The sequence below is a fragment of the Loa loa genome, assembly GCF_000183805.2.
Source record: "Loa loa unplaced genomic scaffold supercont3.30, whole genome shotgun sequence".
NCBI classification, from domain to species: Eukaryota; Metazoa; Nematoda; class Chromadorea; order Rhabditida; family Onchocercidae; genus Loa; species Loa loa.
The window spans coordinates 371,159-397,604 of record NW_018108210.1 but is presented as its reverse complement, the minus strand read 5'-3'; the positions used below and the strand labels follow the sequence as shown (position 1 = coordinate 397,604).

Sequence of the window (26,446 nt, the reverse complement as noted above, 5' to 3'; positions counted from 1 at the left end):
TCTACCACTTGGTTTTTTATTAATTTCACGAATTGAATCATTTTGAAATGCGATTTGAAACATATAGTAGTAGCGCGTAACAGCACAACAGGTGTGTTTTTCCTGGCGGAAAGAACTGTCTATTTGCTACAACTAGTCAGGAGTTATCAGTCAATCTATGCTTACTCATCTAACAAATGATATGTTTCAAGTTGGACAAATGCTGTACTGAAAATTTGAACAAAAATTTTTGCGCCTTGTAGATGGATCCGTTCTCCTTATCGACTATCAGAAGTATTGATGGACTCATTCTGAAATCGAAAGGAAATTTTTTCTTAGTGGAAAAATGCAATGCATGAAAGTGTCTGATGAAACAGGAAAGGAGAAAGAAACTTTGATGAGGGATAATTGATTTTTCAGCGGTTTTTTGAAACGTTTATCATTTTCGCAACAAAATCCTACTTTGTTGGGATTCCTTCGTTTTTTAATGTGAAACCAATGGCGTAATTAATGAATAAATAATTTGATGTGAAACGTTGGTTTAATATCACTTCGAGTTACTTTGTCAGAACAGCTTGTTCCATTTAAGAAATCCTTAAATACTCGGTACACACAGTTCAGGCCCTGAAATTTCCCAGTGCTTTTCATTTCACTTTTTTTTTTTTAAATTACAAACATCCGAAGTTACTTGTAAATGTGATCATTATAGATTGCTTAGTTGTTGTAACTGTAATTATTTGAGATTAGTAAGTATTCGTTGCCACACTGTCATCATCAATAATGAATTCATTATTTGATGTTTTTCAAATCTTACTTTGTTAAATTAAATTTAGCATCTAATTAGTCATGTTGAAATGCTAGACAATATACCTAACCATACTGTAAATATTTTCAAGTATTCTAGTAACTGTAGGGTACAATTATTGTGAATTTACTTTTCATTCCAATCTTTCAAGTTTGTTTCCAAAGGTTAACTTCAAACGTTGTGACCTTTATTGAAGATGTCGTTCACTTCTTGAACCTTGCATTTATTTACGAACAGATTGCATGTATGCGGACATTCGATTGTATCGAAGGACCGCTATCCCGATTGTTCTATCGGTATGGTCGATATGTTGCACAACATCCACTTCCATTCATCGCTATCCCAATTCTAATTACCGCTTTCTGTTCCATTAGTCTTCTTCACATTCATCCCGTTACCGATCCTACTTATCTTTTTACTCCGCGAAATGCACCGAGCAAGTACGAACGACAAATTATTCATAATCTATGGCCTTTGCATTATAATAATTATATTCCTGGTAGAGCAGTGACACAATCCCGAGAAATACAAGTATCATTATATTTGCATTTATTAAATTTCGTGAAGCAAACAAGTTTTTACTTTTGAAAGTGAAATAATTGTAAGGATTTGTTCATTTATTCTTGAAACAGATAATAAATTTGAACTTCTCGGGGAAGTCGGTGCATTATAGCTGATGTCAGTGTGAGTGATTGAAAATTTATTCATCGATTAAACAGAAGACTTTTCTGTAATGTACTGACAAATTGGCAGGTAATAGTGGCAAGCCGAGATGGCGGTAACATCCTGGAACGACCATATTCTGAAGCAGTGCGACGTCTGGATTTTTTTATTCAGAACCGTGTCAGATTATATTATATGGGTAAAACGTACAGGTAATGAATGATTAGTTTGGAGTGTGTAATACCAATCATGATTTGGTTTCTTAATTAGGGTTCATTCAGATTTATCACTCCTGAAACCATTTATATTATGATAATATCCACAGTGAGAAACTAATTAAAAATTCGTAGCTTCCAATCACAGTTCAACGTGAAGTCCAAAATTAATTATTTAGTTTGAGATTTTTATTTAAGTTTTTTTTTTATTTAAGGGTTTAAAGTTTCTCAGTTACTTTCAACTTTACTAACAAACGGTTAATTTTAATTCATTCAACGACAGGTACCATGATTTATGTTTGGAATGGCGTAATGAGGGATGTCCAGGAAATAAACATATCCATATTGTCAGTGATCTTTATCAACATGGCATCAACGTTACATATCCAATTGTACGATTCGGTTCTGCGTATGTGTTATTTTGTAAATGTCATAAAGCTTCAAGTTGCCACTACCTTAAAATTTAAACATAACTGAAGCAAGTCTTAGAATCCTCTCTTGGAATGATTTTAAAGTTTTGTCAAACAGTAAGTATTAAGTAATGAAAATTGCTAACTCATGTAAATGATTGAAATTTAGGTAACAAAAATATTCTAAGTATTCGTTGCTTTTTTTAAATCATTCTACTAAAAAATGTGGAAATGAAGAAACAGAGGCAGGTGAAAACGAAACTATTTGAAATTACTTTGCAGTGTAATTTCAAAATTATAAGAATTTCGCTCTACCGATTTTCTTTATCAATAAAACCTTGAATGTCAAGAACCAGAATGACTTCTTATGTCAATAAATCCTTTTTCAATTTTAATTATTCTGTAAAGGGAAAAGTTCATTATGTTTTTTGGCACTTCTTGCAGAAATATCAGATGTGTTAGAATGATTTTAATAGGAAGTTGAAACAACATAGAATGACCTTATGTAAAAGAAGATTTCGGTACATTTTTTCGAAGTCAAATTAATCACATCTTTCCGATTTTCAACCACAACGCTTCATCTATTCCGCTTTCAAAATCAGTCATTCTTAACTTCTGAAACGCTTCTTCCTGTCCTTAAGAGCTCGAATAAAGATGATAGTGACGATTATTCTGAAAATGCACGATTAATCTTAATTGAACTTAATTCTATCAAATTCAAACATGAACGGCAAATTATCGCTTGCCAAGGTAATATAGAAAGATATAGTAGTGATACAACACTCTTTCAGCCACTGCATTATCTATTTTTGCTTCAAGTCTAGAAAATATGATTTGTTCTTTACGATCATCGATCATTCTTTAAAAAAGTAAAAGAACTTTGAGATTTCTGTGAACATATTTGTTATTTCGGAAGAAGTAAGGTTGAGAGTGATAAAAAAGGGAAAATAGGTTAACTGTGTCTCATCCTATACTACCAGAACTGGGTTGTTTGAAGACTGCTTTAATACTACAACACAGCGTTCTCTAATGAATTTTATTCAAACTTGATAGAGGAAAACATCACCATCAATGATAATAATTTTCATTCCAAAGTATTTCTTTTCGACTTCTTAATTAACAATTTTAGCATAATCAATTAGTACAGAAAAAAATGTTATTAATGTCTGTCGATCTTCATGGTTATCAATAATACTATCCGTGCTTTTGTTGCCGATTGGTTTACTTAACAAATGTGTACCACATCCTTTTTTACATAGAATGATAGCAGGATAAGCCTTCTTTCAAAATCTTAAAGTGGATTCCAAATAGGTGGCTGAGATAGTTGGACATGAATATTCAGTACTCATAGCCCATGCGGTTAATAATTATGAATTAAACTGGTTACCTAGCGACTGACAATGTGAGCTTCAAAACTCGTTACTATGGTCGGTAATCCTAACAATTAGGGTTAATTAAAAACTTTTTAGATATTTAGGAAGTCATTTTCATTCTATATGCAAATATTTCAGTACTGTTTAAAGATTTTATCATCTTACCAATCCCGTAAATATCAAAGCACCAACTTGTAATCATTTATTGATAGTTATTGGAAGGCTTTTTTTTGAGATGGTGCAGATAATAGTACAAAATATTAATTGCTAAGTAATGAGCGCCAGAAGTTTTCTGCATTCGGAAAGAATTTTATAGGAGTGGTTACATTGGCGGTGCACTTGGTGGAGTGTCACTTTTCCATGAAGCCAATGGTACTGCTTCATTAGCTGGTGGTCTTGCTTGGTTTATGATATATCACCTCAAGTTTTTTCCACGAAATGTTAGTTATATCTCTGGATTATGGGAAAAGGTGACTTTTTCAATTTTCGAATATTCAATTTCCGATTTTCGAATAAACTTCAAATTTCTTCCTTTAGTTTTGAATTTAAAATATGCACAGCTGCAGGATATCTTGTTTAGGATTACCCAAAAGATATTCTGCAGTGATGGTATTCTGTCCCGGACTTCTGAGATGAATTTTTTCATTTATCAATCCAACTACAAATTCCACGGAGATGAGAAACTCACCTGATGACGCTTCAACTTTAGCATTAAATAAAACGCTTAAATAAATTAAATAATTAAACAGCTTTAGCACTAAATAAAACGTTACTGAATAAAAAATGACTTTAATTTTTTTACTTTGGCAGATGTTTTTGACTGGAAATGACATGCATAAAGTGGCATGATGTTACTTACTTAGATGTGAAGATGCTCATGAATCATATTACATGTTGACATTTTTTATTTGCAGAAGTTACAAGAAGCACTGGACAGTTATCCGTTTGACCCTTCCATCACTTTCACTTATTTGCATTCACAAACGTTAACAGAAGAGCTGAAACGTAACGCGAATTCATTGATTCCACGTTTTGTGATAGCATTTTCTATTCTCGTTTTCTTTTCTCTTTTATGTTCCTTAATATTTGTGGATGGAACATTCTACATAGACTGGGTCCTTTCTAAGCCAGTATTATCACTGTTTGGTGTTATCAATGCTGGAATGGGTATTGTTACTGGTATTGGAATCACTAATTTTTGTGGTAACTTCTTTTTGAGATTAAATTATTTATATTCATTTAAGAAATTTTAAAGAATTACAAATATTGCAATGAAATTCTTTCGTTAGTTATGGGTCTCGGTATACTGTGTAATTTCTTCTTGGCTTTTATCCTCTGGAAATTAGCCCAAATTCCAGTCCTGACTCACTTCATAGTTGTTATCGAAATAACCATTAAGAAATGGTGGAATGGAACCATTAAGAATATTATCTTATTGAAGTAGGTCATTTTAGTACTAAATGTGGTAGTTTCAGGCGTGCCATATAGTGACATTGTTGGTGTGATGCCATTTCTTCTAGTGGCTGTAGGCACTGACAATATGTTCTTGATGGTAGCAGCTGTTCGACACACTAATCGTGCCTTTCCGGTTCCAAAACGGATTGGCGAATCTATGAGTGATGCCGCTATATCAATTCTAATAACCTCACTTACTGATGCCTTTTCTTTTGGCGTTGGTGCAATTACTAGGTGAGTAGTACCTTCCTTCAAGTCTAAGTTCCCGAATGCTCTTTGATTTTCTGATTATTTGATGCTCAATAATTGGAAAATTTGTCATTAAATATGGCATACGAATGTGTCATAAACTCCACTGCGAATATTGTAGTATTTCCCTGGCTTAATTTTGCTAGATAATCCTATCATTATAGCTTTAATAAATAGTTCTCACGTAATTGTCACGTGATATGCTCAGAATGATTCACTCGAGAATAATTTTAGCCTAAATTGATTAAATTTTGATTAATAAAATATTTTGCAGCATTCCAGCAGTGCAAATTTTTTGTATTTACACCGGTGTTGCTATAACATTTACGTTTATTTATCAGGTAAGTCATTATTCTTTTGCCTTGAAATGAACAAAAGATTGTAAAAAAGGTTCAAAACGATGAAGATTGTGATGTCTTTTTAAAAATATTTTTTCGAAATATCTGTTGATCAAACAGATTAATTGTTCATCAGAAAAAAATACAAACAGATATCCTTCTTTTGTGCACTGCTGTCGTTGGCTATAGAATGGGAAGCAGCAGGATTGCATTGTGTTTGGCTTCAACCAACTGTACCAGATGCGTTTATCAAATCAACATCACTTAAATGTCGATTATTTTGGATGGGTTCTAGAGCGGATCCAGATCCCAAAAATTTGGAGCGAAATCTGAAAGATTCAAGCGCAAAAAAGTTCTTCAAAGAATGGTTAGCAAAGAGTAATGTGCATCCCAGGTTTTTAATTAAATTTAATTTCAATCTCCAATAAATTTTAATTCTGTTTCTGTTCTCTTTCTATTTCTACCTGTTTCAGGTTTGCTCCAATATTGATGAATCCAATAGTGAAGACACTTGTCGTCATTTGGTTTTTCATCTACATTGGTCTCTCTGTATACGGCTGCCTTCACCTACGTGAAGGCCTTGAACCAATTAATTTGCTAGTGCAAGATTCGTATGCCATACCGCATTATCGTCATCTAGAAAAATATTTTTGGAATTATGGTGCTCCTCTTCAGGTAATTTTTTCTACTTACAATCCAAATGAAGATGCTGACACCTACCTTTTTATGACGACTGAGGTCTAATTTCACTACCTTCCATGAGTCAGCTTAGCCTTGGCCAACATTTCAATGCACTCACTTCTAACTGATATTATAAGATTTCTCAAGAATTGAATGTATGCCCGTCTATCTCCTTGACATAAAACATATCGATAATGAGTTTAATTTTCAGATTGTCGTGAATAATGCGCCTGATCTGAGAGACAAAAGTGAAAGGCGACGAGTGGAATCCATGGTGCATGCATTTGCCAATACGAAATATTCTATTGGTAAGTCAACACCAAAACGGGTCTCGTTTTTTGTAAACACGGGTCTCGAGTTTGGTCAGCACACTAAAATTGTCCTTGAATTTCTTAATTTCAATCTTAATTTTCGAGGCTTTAATCAATTTTGAAATATTGCTTTGTCAATTAAATACTTGCGAGTTTGTCATCAGCTTTCACTCAACATTTTCAAATTGAGGTGACGATAGCATACAGTTCTGGCTGAAGGAAATGGAAATTTATTATAAGAAGGAATTAGAAATGGACGTCGTTGATTCGGAAATATACGGAATGGCGGAACATTTCTTCTCGGCGAAATCTCAGGATATCTGGAGTGAAGATGTCATTTGGGAAACCAATAAACAGGGTTTATACAGTATTCAAAGTTTTAGGTATATGAAGATTTTGTCGAATCTTATGACGTTGTATTTTATTCTTTGCGTATTTATGATAAATAATCTACCTCACATATCGCAATTTTCAACCATTGTAGCAAAAAACTCAACTTCGAATTTTCAGCTTTCTGCAATTTTATAACAAGATTATTTCCTTCATTAAAACACAATATTATAGGTTCTTGGTAGGCATGAAACACATTTCGAAAACATATTATCAAGAAGAGGCAACAAAAACGTTCCGAGAAGTAGCTGAACGTTATTCATCCTACAATGTCACTACATTTTCACCGTTATGGTTATTCACTGATCAATATGCCATTGTGATTCCCAATACCATACAAAATATTCGTTAGTTCCCTGATCTTGATATTTGAATTTTTGGACTTCAGTATGTTTGGTATCATCTGGTTTTTGGATAATTTACTTGCAATTATAGTGATAGCACTAGCGGTGATGATTGTAATTGCGATGCTACTAATACCACAGCCGTTTTGCTCCGTCTGGGTAGCATTCTCTATCGCATCCATTGATCTTGGCGTCATTGGTTTTATGACATTATGGGATGTCAATTTGGTAAGATTCATTTTAAATAACAGATTCGAAATAAGTTGTAGAAGTGATTGAGGTTTTTAGATTTGTGAGAAAATAAGAAGAAATGGAAGCAATGGAAGGAGAGGCAGTGGCTAAGAAAAAAAGCTTATGAAGATGAAAGTTTTCTAAAAGTCGAGTTGTTATCAGGATGCAATATCAATGATTACAATAATAATGTCGATTGGCTTTTCGGTTGATTATTCAGCGCATATCACCTATGGATATGTTATCTCTGCCGAATCTACTCCCAAGCAACGAGTCAAAACAGCACTCGGAGCTCTTGGATGGCCTGTCACGCAGGGAGCGATGTCAACAATTCTGGCTGTTGTTGTACTGGCTGATATACCAGCTTATATGATCGTTACTTTTTTCAAAGTACCATACTAATTTTGCTGTTATTCATTAGAATTCACTGAAAATCATATCGCGATTCATGCAAATTTCATGACATAAAATTAATGAACCGTAGAGAACTTACTGTTTCAATAATTAGTCAGGGAAAACTGTGTGACCTTAATCTTCGAACACTTCCAGACAGTGTTGCTATCAATTATGCTCGGTCTTCTTCATGGCCTTGTATTTCTACCGGTAATGCTTTCTTGGTTTGTTAATGGTTCTTGCGTTCTGTCTTCCACCAATGATAAGGCTTGTTTCTTGTTTCATACAACTATTGTATACGAAGTCAAACAAAATCTGACCCGTCTTTTTGCATTATCTTCATAATTTTTAGATTTAATAATTCCAGTAAACTTTGGAAAATGATAAGGCAATTTCTTACGGCAGTTTTGTTTTTATATTTTGATAGGAAAAAAATTGTTTAATCAGTCAGAAACTTTCAATTACTGGCAAGGATTAGTTAGGTTTCCTGAAAAGAAAAGAATAATGTTTAGATCATGCACGAAATACCAAATAGCAAATGAGTGCATCACAGGGACGTCAAAAAAAAAAAACATAAAAACACTTGTGGTACTCATATCTGAATCCTTTTTATTTAAGGTAAATGAATCAGTAAATGATCGAACAGGCGAACAAGATTCACAAAAAACATCGATAGCTGGGCAACCTGAAGATATCAGAGAAGTGATGAAAACTGTGGTGCAGTCTTATGGTCCTTACGGTTTATATTTATCTCGAAATATTCCCGCTCGGCGAAGTTATCCTCGCCAGACAAAGCCTGGGCTGGATTGCATAAATCCATTAGCAATACCGTCGCAAAAGCTTACTGAAGCTAACTCAAACCCATTTTAACTACGTGTAATAAACGTATTTTGCTTTACAAAAGATTTCCGGAATTTCCGGTGTATATGCTATAACAGGTTCGATGCAACGTTTCATGGAATGTATTTGTCAGTATTCTCCTGATCGCTAAAAACGTTAACAAATGATAATTTTAAAATCCTATTTATGACTTGGATAAGTAAATAGGCAACCAATCAAAGCTATTTTTTACATTCATATTTCGCAAGACAAACTTCCAAATACCATCGATAGTAATATCTTTTCCTTTGTATACTGCAATTCTTTTCAACAACTAGTCATTTTTTTCTCTCATTTCACGCTTCAGTTATGTATACATGTGAAAATGGAAACTTCATTTGCATTTTTCAATATAATTAAAAGTGTATTTTCGCATTTATTGGAAGACATTTTTCTATTGCATGTTAGCATTGTATTGCTTTTTTCATGAAATTTTGCAAACTATTACTGAATGATTGCGGGGAATGATGTGTTGAACTGGTTGACGTTGATTATTTATTTATTTATTCATTGTGACTGTATGTAAATTATGAAAGTAAACAAGTTTTCACACAAAAAACGCTGCTACTACCGTTAACGGTCTAAACAAAGTCATGAAAAGTGATGGCTTACACTGCGCGAGTTCACATCCATCTTGATCAGAGGCAAAGTGAATAAATTGTGCTTTGTAAATACTGAGATAGAATGAGAAATAAAGAAAAACTATTCTACCATGGACAGTTAGTCCTAATTGCCATTATTTTTCAAAATCAAACTATCGTTTATCCAATCATTGGTTCGGGTTATTGCTCGGTCAGTACCCGTCACTATATGAGGTGACAGGCACTTAAATGAGGAAAATAAGTATGACTCCACAACTGGAAGAGTGGGAGGGCGATTTTCATCCAGTGTACTGATGAATTCATTCGGACTGGTTGTTGCTTTGGTGCAGGTAGTTGCATAATTGGCTGCGTAAGCACTGTGTTCTTGTAAAGCTTAGTTCTACTTGGACTTGTTAGCATACAGTCACATACCTGTCTACTTTACATGTTCAAATCTTATTTATGGTTGTTTCAGTATCTCAAGAGTAGCGTACTGGATTGTATTGCCAGTGCTTGGCAATTATTTCCTTCAAGAAGGAAGACCTCAGTACCAGGCAATGTTCGATGAAGGTACTATAGATACTGATTATTTCATATCATTGTTGAAGTTGCTACAGGTCATATATTTCATGCTTCACCTCCATTAGTTCCGGAATTCTTACTCATTCTGCCCATCTTGAACTATTATAGATTTAGAAGTCGAATACCTATAAGTTGTCGAGGTGAAATTAATATTTACTTGCAGCATGTGAATGTAGTCCAACTGGACATATTACTACTGACCCTGAAGATTTACTTGGTCGACGTTATAGACGAGGAAACTCTGAATCAGGTATTGCATAAACATGAGATATCTGGATGATAGAATTTTCTGAATTTCCAATACTCGGGTTGAAAATTGAAAGTTGAAAGTTACTCCTCGAAATATTGTTCATAAGATTCTTTTAATTGTGCTTTTCAATAAAGTAGTGTGATGTAATTGGGTCGAAGTTGACTTTTAATATAGGTTTTATTTACATAGTGCTTATATTTTATCTTGTTCCCTGATATTATTATCCTTGCTTGAGTTCGACATCTTTCGATACGAGTTCGTGTTGCGGAAGAGGAAGTTAAAAAATATCGATTGCAAAATGAGGCCCTGAAAAAAACTGTCACAGAAATGGGCAAAGAATTGTGTGCTAAGCAATGTGAGATGGAGGACTTACAGAAGATGTTCGAACAGCAGGTTGATGATCTTCAGCATCAGTTGTCGAAGAAGGAACGTGAGGTTATGTAATTAAATCTTCAAGGAGTTTTTTTTATATTTCGCTGTGTTTGAGCGGGAACCACATTTGAATTCTTGTATTGTTTGAACAGTTAAATGTTTTTGAACTGTTTGAACAGTTAAATGAAAGGCGAACATTGACCTTTATCCATATGTTTAGAACTTCTCAATGTTCTAATATTGAAATTTGTCTTTTACAGGATAAACTAAGCAAATTTGAAACTGTAATGTCGCTTTTACAAGGTACTGCAGGTGTGTTTTTCTTTGACTCAGCATGCAAAACTTTGTAATTCGTACTAAAGAAAGCCTGATATTTTGTATGTGTTCCATAGAACTTTACAGTATTTTAAATTTATTCAGGTGTAATCGGTCGAATATCTCCAGAGGAATTTTTTATAAGCATCCGTCTAGCTGTCATTTTCCCCTATGTTTTAGGTCCTCTGAAGACATATGAACCTCCGTTTTCATTTCTTGATGAGCCGAAACCGGAGACGGTAACTACAGAGGCACAAACAGACGATTGGATGGTGCGATCCGTACAAAAGTCAGTTAATGCAGGTAACGATGAGATATATAGAAATTACTTGTGTATTTGGTAGTTAGTGGACGTTTCAGATTTTTCGATTTTTTATATTTGGGTTTTATTTCCTTGGGCAAAGTTCTTTTGGGGTTATATCTTTTCCGTTGGATTTTTTTTTATTTGATAAATATTCAGAAATCCAATTAAAATACCTATGTTTATTGGATTTGTAGTGGTTGCTGAATCGAACGTAACTGCGAAACCTGTGGCTGATAATGAAATTATCGATACTGAGAGATGTGAAAGTTTGGCAGAAGAAATAGCGAAGTTGGAGAATGAAAAATTTTTCCTGACTACGCAGCTAAAATTGACTAGGTGTGATTGCTATCTTTAATTGCGTACGGTTCCTTCATTATCATTTTCAAAAATTTTTCCAATGCTGTTTGTAAGCGAAGCGAAGTTGATGGAATTTTTTTGTAAGATCTCAAAGAATTGGTAGTCGGCAGTTCATTATTAATCAGGAACAGATAATTTAAATTAAAAAAAAAAAAGTCGGTTTCTACCACCAACAGAAATAAACTGGAGAACTTCGAGTTGCGAGAAGCGCAAAAAACGAGTTTGGAAAATCGACTGGTAATTCTGACTGAAATGAATGAATGTCTGGTTGTAAGTTGCTCATTTATATTATTTAAAGCTATATCTTAAGGGGACTGTTTTTATTCGATTATTGTTAGGGATAATCGGTAGACTATATTGACATCACCAACATAACAGTTCTTCATCCTCGCAAGCAGATCCTACCAACCAGATCTTTTTTTTCCAAAAAGTAGTTCTATTGAATTTTGCAGTGGTTACTGTGACATTTTTCAAGTACAATTTGAAAGGGATTTTTGACAACAAATGTTACTGAAGATCAATTTTTCTGTAGTGGAAAACTCTGCAGAAATCATCGAAAATTAGGTTGTAATTATTTAGCTCAGTTAAATAAATTAGGGTAGGTTCGTAGCAATGATTCTCAGTCTGAGTAGAAAAAGGAATATTAAACGATAAAAACTGAGTAGAAAAAGGAATATTAAACGATTAAACGATAAAAACATTAAGCAGAAATATCTTCTTTCTTTGGTTTAGAAGGAGAATGAACGAATTAAAGAAATGGCTGCATCAAAAATGGCTGAAGACAGTGGCACGATGAAAGAGAAACGTAGAATTATTGATTTGACATTAAAATATCAGGCGAAGTTAGTTGTTTCTTTTTTAATGCATTCAGATGGAAGAAAAGTACTATCTTCAATATTTGCTCTTTAATATTCGGTTATTTTGGAGGAACGAAAACACACAAATTTATGTGTGACAATTTTCTTTTCAGATTAGATGAGTTACAAATGGAACTGAATTGGAAATCGCAGAAGTTGCAAGAGCAACTGCAAATCAATCAAATTTTGTAGGTGAACTGTGTTCTATCGTTACTGAGTTTTATTGTTATTATCTGAGAAATTCTTCTTTAAAACCGAAGCATCTGAATTCCATAATTGTTAGTACAGGTCAGCGAATTTGAGAAATTTGAAAGAGAAATTAAATGGCAAGGATTGCAAGGATGAAGGCATAATTCAAAATGGTGCGGAAATTTTAAAAAGATATGAGAATGAAATTGGCGAACTAAAGAAAAAACTTGCTCAATACGTATGTTTTTTTTTCCGACTTGATGTCTTTTTAATGGTTCGTTAAATGTTTAAGGAGATGATAGTGTTGTACTAGAAGTTATTGGTGTTATTAGTACAGGTCAGCGAATTTGAGAAATTTGAAAGAGAAATTAAATGGCAAGGATGTTATACTACCTTTTCTTTCATTGCATACTCTGTTTTGCTGCTTTTTTGAGCTGTTTATTCATTTGTTTTTGGATGGAAATTTTATTTCATATGTTCTTCTAACATTGAAACAAACTGATTGCAAACAAAATTAGATAAAGATTTAAATTTACCTTATTTGAAAAAAAGTATCCATTTCAGGACGGATTGCCGGATCCATCTATCAAAATCTTGCATATGAGGATGAATCCTTTGCATGTAGCTCATCAGGAATATAAAGAATTTCAAGCTAATAAGAAACACAAATTGGTAGCATCAAATGCAAAATTTATTACTTCTCTTATGAATATTTTTACAACATGAGTTTAACGCTATCTTGCTTTTTGTTTGCGGTTTTTTTTTAGAACGAATCTTTGTCATTTCTGAATGAAAACAACGATAATTTGATTGCTATATTACGGAAAAAACAACGTACCGAGATGATGAAACAAGTAGCAGGTAAATGAACGATTATACTGCTTAATATGCTATTTTACATTCACACAAATGAATAGATCGCTGGACTCCCTACATAGTTGCGCACTATATTTTCTTTTACAGTCAATGTTATCCCGGCAAATTAAATTTTTAGGAAAGTTTAAAGAGCTGATGTTGTCCATTTCTCATGGAGTAATTTTAAACTGTCTTACAAAAGATTTTATTATTTATATACTATAAATAATGGAAGGGGAGAGCATATTGGGTTTCACAAAGAGACTATCTCACATCCGATTATATTGCCGTTGTAAGCGTGAATACGAACATTGAAAGCAAGTTCAATTTCAGACTTGCAATTCCAGTTACATAAAGTGGAAAAAGAAAAGGAAAGAGCTCTAAAAATACAGAGTAATTTGGTTAAAAAGTATCGTGCTTTCGTGACTGCTCTTTCTGGACTACAAATAAAAATGAAAGAGGATGATTTGGTGCAGGTTGAAAGCATTTTCGATCCCGGAAATTATTTCATTTTCAAGGTTATGTTTCGTAATGCTTTGTATCCAGGTGCAAAATTTTTTATTTTGTCTTTTTTAGATCTGTTTTTTCAAGGCATAAAAAAACCGGACTGCCTAATATTTGCATTGAGAACTTTAAAGTTTCACTTACTCAGGTAAATCTAAATGGTAAAACCAAAATTGTCTGTCATACGTTTTTATCAGCTGTCACCTTAATTATATCTCATTTATTTTAGGTGCATGATTATGGAAAAACAATTAGTTTGTTGGAAACAGATTATGCGACGCAATGGACAGCACAAATTCGTGAATATTTGCAAGGGAGAAATTCAACTCCCGCTTTTTTAGCAGCTATTACCTTGATACTTGATGAACGAACCGAAAGCACAACTAATGTGTCCTTTTATCCGTCTGATTAAAACCGGAGTAAACATAATATACACATTGTTTTTAGTATCATTTTATTTGCTTTGGTTTTCTGAGCGAAAAGTAACATGTCTCGAAAGTATTTCTGTGATTACTTCCTAAACGTTTTTAGCTATCCACTGAAAAATCTAACTTTGAATTTTCAGATTTCGAGGAGAGATTTCGTATCACCACATCTTTCAACAGATAAGCATTTTTGTTTATATCTTGTTGATTCTGCTTATTTGCAACAATATTTTAGTAGTAGTTTCATCATTTTCTTTTGTGCTTCATAACGTTGATAATTCCTTTTGTGAAAGCTTTAAAGCTTTCCTGACGTATTGTGTATTTCTGAATTGTCTATGATAATAATATGATTCTATGCATTCAATCGTATAGTTGAAAGTTCAACTTCCAATACTGTTTGAATTTCATGTCATTAAAACGAAATAAAATGTTTCCCGCGTGATCATAAATTCGACACATTTCGGGATCATATATTAGTTCGCAGGAGAACAACTAATGTGAAGTATCAATTATGGTGTCGCGTACATATCGCGAATTTTATCTGTAAATAAAATCGGATACGAGAGGATGTGGATTTCAATGTGCCGAAGAATTAAGGGATAGCGATGGAGTTTTTCTTCGGAATCATGGCTATTTAGTCATAATCCCGGAAAGTGACTCCATTAGTCATTCCGGAGAGTATCATCAGTATATATTAATACAGAAATCATACTGAAATGGCGGGAACTTTGGCACGAATACATGTAGCTGAAAGAGTATAAAGGATTTGGATTTAGGCTAAATGAATACTATTTAGTTTTTTTCCTTTTATTGATTAATATCACTATCTTCACTGTGAATGCTCAATAGTGGACGTGCATGACTCAGTTGAAGTCCTTCGTAATGGACAGTATCAAACAGTAGTTGTAGAAGCCTTCAGGAAAATAGTAAAATGTGGAAAAGGTAAATGAACAATAGATTAAATTGAATGTTGGTGAGAGTTGCCGTTATTATCATTATCATTAATATTATCAGTATCGTCACTACAGTCATTTGCTAGCTGGCGACGGTAGTAAATAAGAGAAGGGTTATCAATCAAACAATCAATCGTAGATCATTCAACTGGAGAAGCTGAGGAAGATCATCCAACAGGAGAAGTTCGAATAGATCATCCCGTCCTGTTCTGCATCTGATCCTTCAAAAAGTAAAGTCAATTCGTGAAAGCTTCACCTCTCAAATCTCTCTGTTTGCCTATCCGACAGCATTGGATATCAAGAATGCCTGAACTCATCTCTCCTGTATCTCCACCATCATCATCATCATCATCAATCAATTGCCAATCATCAATCATCAATCATTAATCATCAATCATCAGTCATCATTAATCAATCATCAATCATCGATCATCAATCATCAATCATCATTAATCAATCACCAATCATCAATCATCAATCATCATTAATCAATCATCATCAACCATCGATCATCAATCATCACTAATCAGTCATCAATCAATCATTAATCAATCATCAATCATCATGATTAATCATCAATTGATTAATCGTTAATCAATCATTAATCAATCATCAACAATCATCATTCATTATTAATCAACCATCAATCATCAATCATTAATCAATCACCAATCACCAATCATCAATCATTAATCAATCATCAATCATTAGTCATCGATCATTGATCATCAATCATCGATCATCAATCATCAATCATTGACTATCGATCATCAATCATCAATCATCGATCATCAACGATCATCAATTATCAATCACCAATCATTAATCAATCAACAATCATCAATCATTAATCATCCTTAATCAGTCATCAATCATCAATCATGAATCGTCAATCATCATTAATCAATCATCAATCATTAATCACTCATTAATTAATCATCAGTCATCAATCAACGATCATCAATCATCAATCATTAATCATCAATTATCATTCATCAATCATCACTCATCAACCATCGATCATCAGTCATCAATCATCGATCATCATTAACATCATCAATATTTGCCCTTACTATGCATTGATAGCAACTTTCCGTTCTTACCCATTTCTAACACGATACGTTAATTTGTCGCGATTATTCTTGTGCAATAGTTAGACACACAATAAGCGTGATTCCCAGACATGATGTGAAAATGGAGGTTGGCTTTTTATTGAAGGATCTATGATCGTCATATGCATTATTTGCAGGCCAAACAGAATGTCCTTAGTTCAAGTAAAGGAAGAATATTAGTACTCTGAAATAGACCGAAACTAATGCCCACCTTTACCTTACTGCTTTATCATCCTTTACCTCACTCAGTACCTTTACGTCACATATAATAAAAATCAGCAGTTACGATATTAGTACGACTCGCGTCATGTTGTTTCGTTTTTTCGAGAGGTCATTTTACATCTGTCCACTTTCCAGCTGTCTCCAATGGTATTCTACTCCACAGAGAGCTGGAATGTCGGGATCTGCCCATTTTTGCTCCATCCTACTTATTGTGCATTTATCCAGCAAAAAACATTCATACTAGCTTACGTTAGAGCAAGAGGACGTTTACGTTCTCATTACTTGTTTCTATTGTTACGTCTTCCCCACAACAATGACACAACTGTTTCTTCGCTTTAGTGAGGCTAACCTACATTCTATCATAAGGCTTATCACTTTATCATCAGGCGTACAGAATATAAATTGAATTTTTTTAGCACCTGTAAATGATCAGAATTGTCGTAGTATTCAACTATCAAGTCTTTTATTGATCATCATTTGTATCTATCGGTGATTACGAGAACTTTCACATTGTAAAAAAGCTTTTTAGCATTTCATCCATGTTTATTTAGATGTATACAGATCATTATTTAAATGAAGTTTTGCTTTTTTGTCAGTATTGATCTTTACATGGCAATTATCACGCAGTATCTCGAACTACGTGTCACCTTTGTCACTCCAAAAAAGAAAAAGATTGGAGAATGAAATTGCATAGGTAAGAAATAATGTTTGTTGCGGTTATTGCTGATAGTTGTTCTTATTTTGATAGCAATGCTGAAAATTAACTATCGCTATTGAATATCTTTCGTTACGTAGAGACAATTTCTCACACAAATACTTTTAGTGAAGCAAATTTAATTATTTAGCGCTGATGGTGTGCGCAAAATGGTTTTTTGAATAACGAATAACACCGAATGTTGCTATTTTGATTAAGTTGAAAACAAATGGTTCCATGTTTTCACATCCAAAAATTAGAATTCATCAACGATGATAAAGCCGATGATCATTTTTGTTTCATTTTCATTCCTTCCTTGTGTCATAGTGTTATGTTACACCCATTTATGTTGTAGATCGTACACATCTTCATTTTAAATTCAGGTTAAACCTTCAGGTCTCTATTTATAATATCATTTTACCACTTAACAATTCAGTAAGAAACGGTAAGAAGTTTAATGGTGTTTTATTGTTAACAGTAGAAAGATATGTCTTTCAACCTATCTCATAAAAATGATGACAGATGATATGACAAAATTTGATGAAGTAAATGATTTTTAATGAGCCGAAATTATGGCTGCGTTAATAGTTTTGCTAGGTTAGCTTGGCAGAGGGAAATATCTGGAAGCTGAACTTGAGCAGAGCAGATCCAACCATTAATTAATCATATTCTATTCGGCAAGTGATACATCGCAAAACTTCGCTTAAATTAAGTGAGAGCTAAATGAGGACACTAAAACAATGCGTGAATAAGGGACTTCAGAGAGAGGTCAATGAGCAAGATCTATAAGTGAACGATTTTCCGTATCTGAAATTGCTTAAAATTCATAAAAGAGACTGATATGATTACTTTTCATGAGATCAATTGCAAATTGTCGATTTGGAAAACTTTTTTTTCACTGTCATGACTACAATGTTATATTTCGTGGTTCTCGGTTTTTTTTTTTTACAAAACTCGCTGAGACCGCACAGCCCATATTGAGTGTTGCCTAAAAGTGCTAGACTGCCTTAATGTGGTGACTTTTTCATTACGAATAGCCCTGTCCCTCGTTCTTCTCCAAGGATTGCTTTTGGAATGAATTTGGCATGATAGTCGGTTTGAGGCATAGCATTTTTCCTCGATTCAAAGTTTTTAATTTGCTGACTCATAATTTTCTAGAGATAATTCTCTAATAACGAGCTTCACCTGTCACTCTTACCGCAATGTTTTGAAAATCAAAAACACGGGCTAATATTCTTCTATTACTGCTATTTATTAGCCAACAGAAGATGTCGTCCGTGATTATTTCTGGAACAAGTAGTCACATCGTGGCTCAATCGTCAAGTGTTTCGCTTTTGTTGTCCCAAACCAGGAAAGGTGTTACAGTGTAATATTGGCTTAAGAGGTGTACTAGGCAGGGAGAAGTATAGCCAAAAGAGAGGGCCAGAGTTCGAGGAACTTTTTACGCTTCTTGGATAAAGAGGCACTAGACTAAGCGATGCTGCAAGAGGTGTACAAGCTTAGTGCCACAATCCAGTTAGACCGAAGATATGTAGATACTCTGAATCCTCTTATCCCTTCATTGATTTCGTCCCTTCTCTTTCTGCTAGCGACCATCCCCCTCCTCCTCTTCCTCCTCCTCTTCCAGCAGCTGCTCATACGACATCTGAACATATGTAATAAGCATATATTATACATCATCAGTTTATGTATGTATGTATGTGTGTATGTGCATACATGTGTATATATATATATATGTGTGTGTGTGTGTGTGTGTGTGCTTGCATCAAAGTTTTATAAGTATTTTTGCTTAAGTGTACTTCACTTCAACCAGACATTTCATTATTTCGTCGAGTTTAGGCTATGAATGAATGAGTGTGATGGGGGAAAGTTTTGTTAACTGCAAAGTGATATTTAATGGTCGATAATTAGGCCCTTCTCTTACATTTCCTTAGGCTATATTGTGCACTTCTTCCTTTAGGCCAGAATCTAACTTATGGTTGATCAACTAGCTTGGCGACTGTGTAATGAATCGATGAATGTCACTTCAATTAGCACTGACTGTATTGGATTCATTTGTGAAAATAATCTTACTGAAATCGAGCTTTATTATGAAGGAAGATGTTTGTCCACTCTTGCCCTTCTTGTCTTGGCTTGATGTCTTGCCTCTTTTCTCTCAACTTTGCTTATGATCATGGAAGACAGAAAATTTCAATCATGCCTATCCCTTCTAAATCTTTGTCCGGATCACTCAATATTTATAACTGTAAAGGTGAGGCCAAGAGTGCGTATGTACGGATACGCAGATATATATATATATATATATATATATATACGACTCATAAGCAGACTGTTGGAAGAGCAGGAGGAAAACGGAGTTGGGACGCAGTAAGTAGATGAAACTTCATTAGCAGTAACCATCCGGCGGCAGCTTTCTTCTGGATTAATCAATCCTCGTCAAATGGGATTGAGATGTGTTTGAGAGGGGGTGAATAAATGGCAGTGTACCAACCTCACTACCCTTGAAATCATCGTCGATTATGTTCATCTCGATGTAGACGAGGAACTAAGATAGTGAACCATTGAACAACTTGTGAATTTATATCTCATCGAGATATCTGTATGTATCTGTGTGTGTGTGTGTGTGTGTGTGAATGTGTATGTATGTGTGTGTGTGTGTGTTTCGTTGCAGTTAAATTCAATAAGTCAGTGCAAAGTATTCATCCCTCCCACTCCCTCCCTCTCACACCCCCATCTTCCTCCTCCGCTTACATTCCATCTTCCCACTTATTGTACCAATATTTGTATTTTCAAGTTGTTTTTTTGTCGAACTTTCCTAGTTTATATTTTCAATTTTCATAGTTAAAAACAGTGGAGGTATATGCAAGGACATTTATGTCTTAAAATAAAGTAGGCAGTTGATTGTTAACTTTGTGAATTTAATTGGTTAATTTGAAATTTATGAAAACAAAGGGTAAGGAAAGTAGTTAGCATCCTTGTTTACACTTAGCTCTTCAATTCTTTCTTGAAAATCCCCAAAGGTTAGCGTTTATTTCCTCTTACAAGCCCACTTTCCTCCAATGGTACAAAGTGGTCATCGAAAATGATGCTAACTTTTTTGAGTAATTGCTTGTTCCAAATTTCATTTCAATCATTATAGCTGATTAAAAAGTCCTTTGTTCAACTGATTTGTTCAACTTTTGTCTCTACTTTTTCTTGAATTTCTTCCTTCATTTCATTGTTTCCCTTTATTTTACATTTAGATATATATTCAAGCAATCGTATATATGTTTCCTTGTAATTGAGGACTTTATTTGCTACTTCATATATTTATAATTTTACCATAGTTCGGTTTTCTCCATTTACTTTCAGATATGTTCATGACAGCTGTACAGTTTGAAACAGTTCTTTTTTATCAGTCTTTTACCAATTGTTATGAATAATCTTTCTCGTGCTCGAAATATGTATTGCCTGAAAGCTAGCAGATGTAAAAAGTAAGATGAAGCTTTAGGTAAAAAATTATGCTTACATTTATATAAAATTTGACTACACATGTTTCCCTGAAGTTATATATATATATATATATATATACATCCATTTAGCAGCTTGTTGATATTCATTTGCAGATTTGGTTTCCTGGAGCTACTCTTCCACTTGTAGTTTTTGCTTTTTATTGTTCTTTTAAGGTTATATTTCATTTCCAGTAACTCATCTTCCAGTTTTAACTATAAATAGATTGTTTCACTTTATCGTTATCGAAATGCATTGGCTATTGAGCGCATATGGAAGGTTGCATTTCTGTAGTCACCTTGCATCATATAAAATTCGATTTGTACTAAAGCAAACAAAAGCAGTTTGTGAAATCTGATGATATTTGAGTTGAAATTTCCATGAAGGTAGAAGAGATTCCTCAAATCAGCAGTAAGAGACTCGAATGATCAGTTAGTATTTCATAATTGTCAAATTGCATTGCAGAAGGGTATTCTACAGACCAGTGAAGAATGATCTAAATATGTATTCATAACCATAGATAACCAAAGATGAGCTGAGAAAGTATCGTCATTATTTCGCATTAAATTAGCAAATATTTACTTTATCTTTTTCTTTATCACTCAAATATTTACTTTATCCTTTTCTTTATCACTATCTCTCGCAAAATCTGTGTGTCCCTTACCGTGTTTCAATAGTTACGTGTCTAGCTATATTTGGATGGTTCGATTAGTTGGAAATATCAGTTATATAATTTCACTGCAGTCATCATCATCTTTGCTGCTATGTTTAAAATTTTTCAATATGGTTTTGCTCAATATTCAGTAGCCATATCATTGGTGTACACGTTATGTTGAATGTCCAGGTATTCATAGCGCAAGCAAAGATAGAATTCAAATTCCCCGTGTTATTGGACTGAATTTCAAGCTACTGTGGCTGAATGTATGTTATTTCTGGCTCAATCTTAAACAAATGTGACTTTGATCGAACGACCTTTGCAATACCAAGTAACTGTTAACTGCTTTGTTATTTCAACCCTTACATAGGCGGAGCACCGCCTGTAATACTGTTCGTAGAATTAATGATTAATGCTTCGGGTATTTAAAACTAATTCTGTAATATGGTCCATAATATGTCCCGTCATCGAAAGTAAAACAGTTGGGAATATTCTCATTAAATTGTGTGAAAGTATCCCGTACTTCGAAGCTTCACATTAAACTACGTTGGAATTATTTGGTATACCAACTGCAAGCTACCAGAATTTGAATAATATGCTGTAAGGTCAAGAAATATAACTGTGGTCAGAATTCGCGATAAGTAAGAAACGGTATGCTGTTTGCCTTCTGCACTTTCCCGATGCAAATATCTAGTGGAGAGTTGAGATTTTAAATTTAATTTTTTTCCTTATTCTTTTCATGTCTTATTTTTTATTTCTCATGTAGCTCACGACAATTTAACAGAAATGCAACAAACTCAGGAAGAAGTGATCACTTCTCAAAAAATTTGCTGAAAGATGAAATGTTTGGTTTGAGTACTTCGCAAGTGATATAGTTTGTTATTAAGGAAATGATCTCGAAGGGGGAAACCTTTTACGATATGATATCATTTTAACTATTGAAATTGCTGTGTGGAACCCATTCAAGATGACGGAAGGTAGCGAGGAAATTCCCAATCCAGTTTTCCAAATCCATCATTTTCTTGAGGTTTAACGAATGTCTTGCCTAGCACTGTTCTTTTCAATTATGCTTCAAAATGGGGTAGAGAAATACGTCAAGAGAATAGCGCATGATTAAGTTCGTTGGGGAAGATTAGTTAGCAAATATAATCACTCAGTAATCATATAATGCTGAAATAATCATCTGGAAATCACAGTGCTATCGATGGTATGCTTTTAAAATAATGATAGAACATTTTCTCTTTGATTCACAATTCCTTCTGAACGAAGGGAGTTCCAATTCATTTCAAATGATTGAGTTAATCAGTAAATTAATGTTTTTAACGTGCAGTTTTATTTGCTGTTTATATTGAGCGAGCAGAATATCTCTTTATGGATGATTGGACTAAAGATGCTTGGCGAATTCTTTTCTCCGATTCTTTGTTTTCAAAAATGCCTAAAGTCCATTTTTCAGTGGAAAATTCTTACCTTCTTCAATGAAATGCATTGAAAAAGCTTTATTTTATGCTATAAGTCTTTGTTTTAAAGTTTTCGAGAAAGAAAATTCTTTTAGCGAATAATAGTTGAGTTGTGTTTGTTGTTCATTGGTTGTATTTGTTGGCAGAAACGTCAAACTTCTGCTTTATTTTTCTTTTCTTTTGTTTTTTTTGCTTAATTTTCCCTCCATTTCGATCATGAAATTGATTTCATGAAATTACTAATCCTTACCATAATATCCCTTAAAAACGATTTTAGTAAGCAAAAATGCCAGCTTATCTGCTTCGTGCCTCGCACCGCGTCAAATGATTATTAATTTCGGTAGTACCAGTATTGGTCTAATTGTTTAAATGTTACTGGGCAGGTGGATTCAGACTGATACTCAGGCAGTGATTCATTTGTTTATGTATGGTATCATAATTTACTGCTAACCAACCACATGACATTTAGGTAGCTGACCACAGCGCGATTGAATACATCCCACTTCCTTCAAGATTTATTCTCGTGTTTTTCTGCAGAGTCGAGTATGAGGTACGGTGCGCTAGTAGCGTTGACATGAACGGTGGCAGATTTGACTTTGATGATGGTGGTACTTACTGCGGGGGTTGGGAAGAAGGCAAAGCTCATGGGCATGGCGTTTGCACTGGTCCTCAAGGCAAGGGTGAATATGCTGGAGCTTGGCATTATGGTTTTGAGGTGCTTTTTTTTGAAAAATTAATTGAATAAACGCCGAATTTAAATCATTTATTTAGTATTATGAATTAATAAATATAATAAATTGCAAAATATAGAAGAAGACTGTTCACCAATTGAAAGCATGCTTGCGTTGACAAAATTCGCGAGCGAAGGATAACTTAGTGATGGTTGGAATTCTCAAAAAAATTTAACTCCATGAACAGTTTGATATGAAATGTATTGTGGGCATTCGAAGATCATTCTAGTTAGCTCGATTTTAACTGCAATGCTTGGAGGAACGCTATCAGGCCTTTTATAACCCATTTAAAAATTGAAAAATAGAAAACCAAGTTGACGACAATCTTGAAAATCGTTAGAAGTAATGGGATCCTAAAAAGTCTTGGAAGATGGTATATTTTGACTTCAAAGGGAGCAGAAGTGCAGAGGTTCGGCAACTCACACTGCTTATTCCCAAGAAAAAGTGCAGTTTGTGTAGCGTTTATTGTTACCTTACTTGCTAGAAAATTGACTGTGTTTTAAATTTTATTCCTTGAAGTAATTATTGACACTATTACTTAACTATAAATATGAAAAGTAAAATTCAGGTATCTGGGGTTTATACATGGCCGTCTGGGAATACTTACCAAGGTCAGTGGCAAAATGGGAAACGCCATGGGCTTGGAGTCGAGCAGCGTGGTCGTTGGATATATAAAGGTGAGTGGACTCAAGGATACAAAGGCAGATATGGACATCGGTTGTCAATGACTTCACAGGCTAAATACCAGGGTACTTGGTCCGCAGGTTTTCATGATGGTTATGGTACCGAAACTTATGTCGACGGAGGTTGGTATTTTTGTTATTTAGACAAGTAATATTTCGTGATGGTTCATTTCTGCTTTCAGATTCCTATCTTGTAGTTATCGACAATACATAGCTATATCATGGTTATAAATACTGTCGATAACTGATCTCTCAAAGTTAACGTCAGGGTGTTATTATGATCTCGAACAAGATCCCAGCTATTCATTAGCTCTGAAAAATAATTTCTCAGATGTTCAAGATTTATTTTTTATTTAGTTTCTACTGGAAAGAGATGAAAAGAAGTTATAATTGGAAAAAGTCAGGTTTCAAGTGGGAGATAACGAAGCAAAAATATAAGGTGCATAAAAATTCTCAAACAACCTGAAGATTTGTAAATTATAATGTCGAGGCGTGAACTAGAATTTTAAGTCTCAAGTAACAAGAAGCTAGCTGAAATTTGCCACCAAGCATTATTCAAACAATATAGTCGATTGGGACCATTTCAAACCGCATTTATTTTCTATATGTCCTTTTGTTATCGTTATTCAATTCGGATTCTTACATTTTCGAGTTTTTTCTTTTTGATAGTACAAATTGAATGTCTCGAGAAAAGTTAGTTTAATAGATCCATTTTTGAAGAAACTAACAGAGTTTTATCGCTTTATATCAGCATACCGGTTAAATCAGATGCATGAGATGGAAACAGTTCGAAGTCTTCTACTTAACTCCTCAACTATCGGAATCTCTGACCTCGAAGAGGACGCATAAAGAAATATTTCACTAGTGTAGAATCAAGTAATGCTAGTGAATTTCAGGTTCTTATCAAGGACAATGGTTACGTGGCATGCGACATGGATATGGTATCCGGAAAAGTGCTCAACATGGTGTGGCTGCTAAGTTTCGATCTCGATCACGTACCAATGCATCGCTAACTTCACTGAGGTCTGAGTATGGTGAGGGTGAAGAGAAGGAGAAGAAGAATTACGGTACTTTTTGGTTCTAATTACCGTGTTTCCCCGAAAATAAATCATTCCCTAAAAATAGGCCCTAATGACATTTTCAGGGAAGGACTTGTTATAAGCCTTCCCCTGAAAATAAGACCTAGTTCGCCTTGCCGCAGCCGCAGGGAGCACTGCTGCCAGTGTTCCTTACAGCCGTGCCAAGTCTTCGATAAGGTCTCGAGCCCACCCCACCCTCTGCTGGGCATTGCCTGGCTTCGGCGCTCGGCACAGCCGCGGTGCACTGATTCGAGGTCTCGGGTTCATCCCCACTCCGCGTTGGCCATTCTCCGGCCTTGTCGCCTCCCAGCGCGGCAGCGAGGAGCGCAGCTGGCTGCGCCGAACTTGCAGATCCATCTCTCTGATGCTCCTCGATGTGTCGTTTACCGGCGTGGTAAAAGACAAAATGAGTGGTGAAAGGAAAAGCAATTTTGTGATGTATAAAAAAGGAATCTTGGAGGATTCCCAAGGCAGGAATCTTATAACTTTCTGCAAAGAAAAGAAGGATGTGCAAAGAAAAGAAGGATGTGAGGAAAAGAAGGATGTTTGTTTTTCGGGAAAACAAAACATCCCCTTAAAATGAGCCCTAGTACTTTTTTTCTTTTTCTTATTTTCCAAGGGACTCTTACTAAACTGTCTAATTGAACAAAAAAACTTGAAGCTATTGCTTTAAACGTTCCCTGGGCAGTTATACAGATTGTTATTTGCAATTGCTGTCAACTTATTTTGTTTGACTTTCAAAATTTTAATTGCAGTTAGAATTTAAGTGAGAATCATAATTAAATAAAATTGTTGATTTGAGTATGGTACAAATATGCAATAGTAGTAGTACCTTGTTACCTAGAATCATTTAATTTCGTAGTCACTATTATTAGGTTACATAATAGATACACTTCCATTTCTGAATGGAGCTTAGAATTCTTAACCATTTAGAAATATTTCTGCCAGCAGACTGCGGAAAAAATGTAGTAAGTTTATGTTGCCAACGACTTTTCCTTGTGTGTTTTTTCGTGTGTGTGTGTGTGTGTGTGTGTGTGTGTGTGTGTGTGTGTGTGTGTGTGTGT

At 34.4% G+C, this 26,446-nt stretch overlaps 3 protein-coding genes across 3 annotated transcripts in view; all 3 read left to right on the top strand.

Annotated features, from left to right (window-relative positions):
• Window positions 1-1,030: 1,030 nt before the first annotated feature.
• Window positions 1,031-8,825, top strand: LOAG_00748 (hypothetical protein; the record flags this gene model as incomplete). The annotated part of the gene is made up of 16 exons (XM_003136288.2): window positions 1,031-1,315; window positions 1,538-1,659; window positions 1,946-2,071; window positions 3,762-3,915; window positions 4,360-4,648; window positions 4,921-5,134; window positions 5,424-5,490; window positions 5,640-5,881; window positions 5,961-6,162; window positions 6,380-6,476; window positions 6,670-6,862; window positions 7,044-7,216; window positions 7,305-7,441; window positions 7,607-7,834; window positions 7,994-8,131; window positions 8,456-8,825. 16 exons carry the CDS (start codon window positions 1,031-1,033, stop codon window positions 8,705-8,707), a joined length of 2,919 nt encoding a protein of 972 aa, XP_003136336.1. The 3' UTR covers window positions 8,708-8,825.
• A 575-nt stretch (window positions 8,826-9,400) lies between these two features.
• On the top strand, window positions 9,401-14,294 carry LOAG_00747 (hypothetical protein; the record flags this gene model as incomplete). Its single annotated transcript, XM_020445539.1, has 15 exons — window positions 9,401-9,531; window positions 9,773-9,867; window positions 10,043-10,129; window positions 10,365-10,564; window positions 10,762-10,813; window positions 10,997-11,119; window positions 11,315-11,456; window positions 11,654-11,747; window positions 12,210-12,319; window positions 12,448-12,522; window positions 12,623-12,761; window positions 13,088-13,195; window positions 13,291-13,384; window positions 13,712-13,896; window positions 14,112-14,294. 15 exons carry the CDS (start codon window positions 9,401-9,403, stop codon window positions 14,292-14,294), a joined length of 1,818 nt encoding a protein of 605 aa, XP_020304011.1.
• Window positions 14,295-23,427: 9,133 nt separating this feature from the next.
• LOAG_16954 (junctophilin) overlaps window positions 23,428-26,446 on the top strand; it is a 10,315-nt gene continuing 7,296 nt past the window's right edge. Inside the window, exons 1-3 of the mRNA XM_020449608.1 lie at window positions 23,428-23,604; window positions 24,189-24,426; window positions 25,200-25,370. Of these exons, the coding sequence (XP_020306857.1) occupies window positions 23,464-23,604; window positions 24,189-24,426; window positions 25,200-25,370 (550 nt within the window). The 5' untranslated portion in view covers window positions 23,428-23,463. The remainder of the gene's footprint in view (window positions 23,605-24,188; window positions 24,427-25,199; window positions 25,371-26,446) is intronic.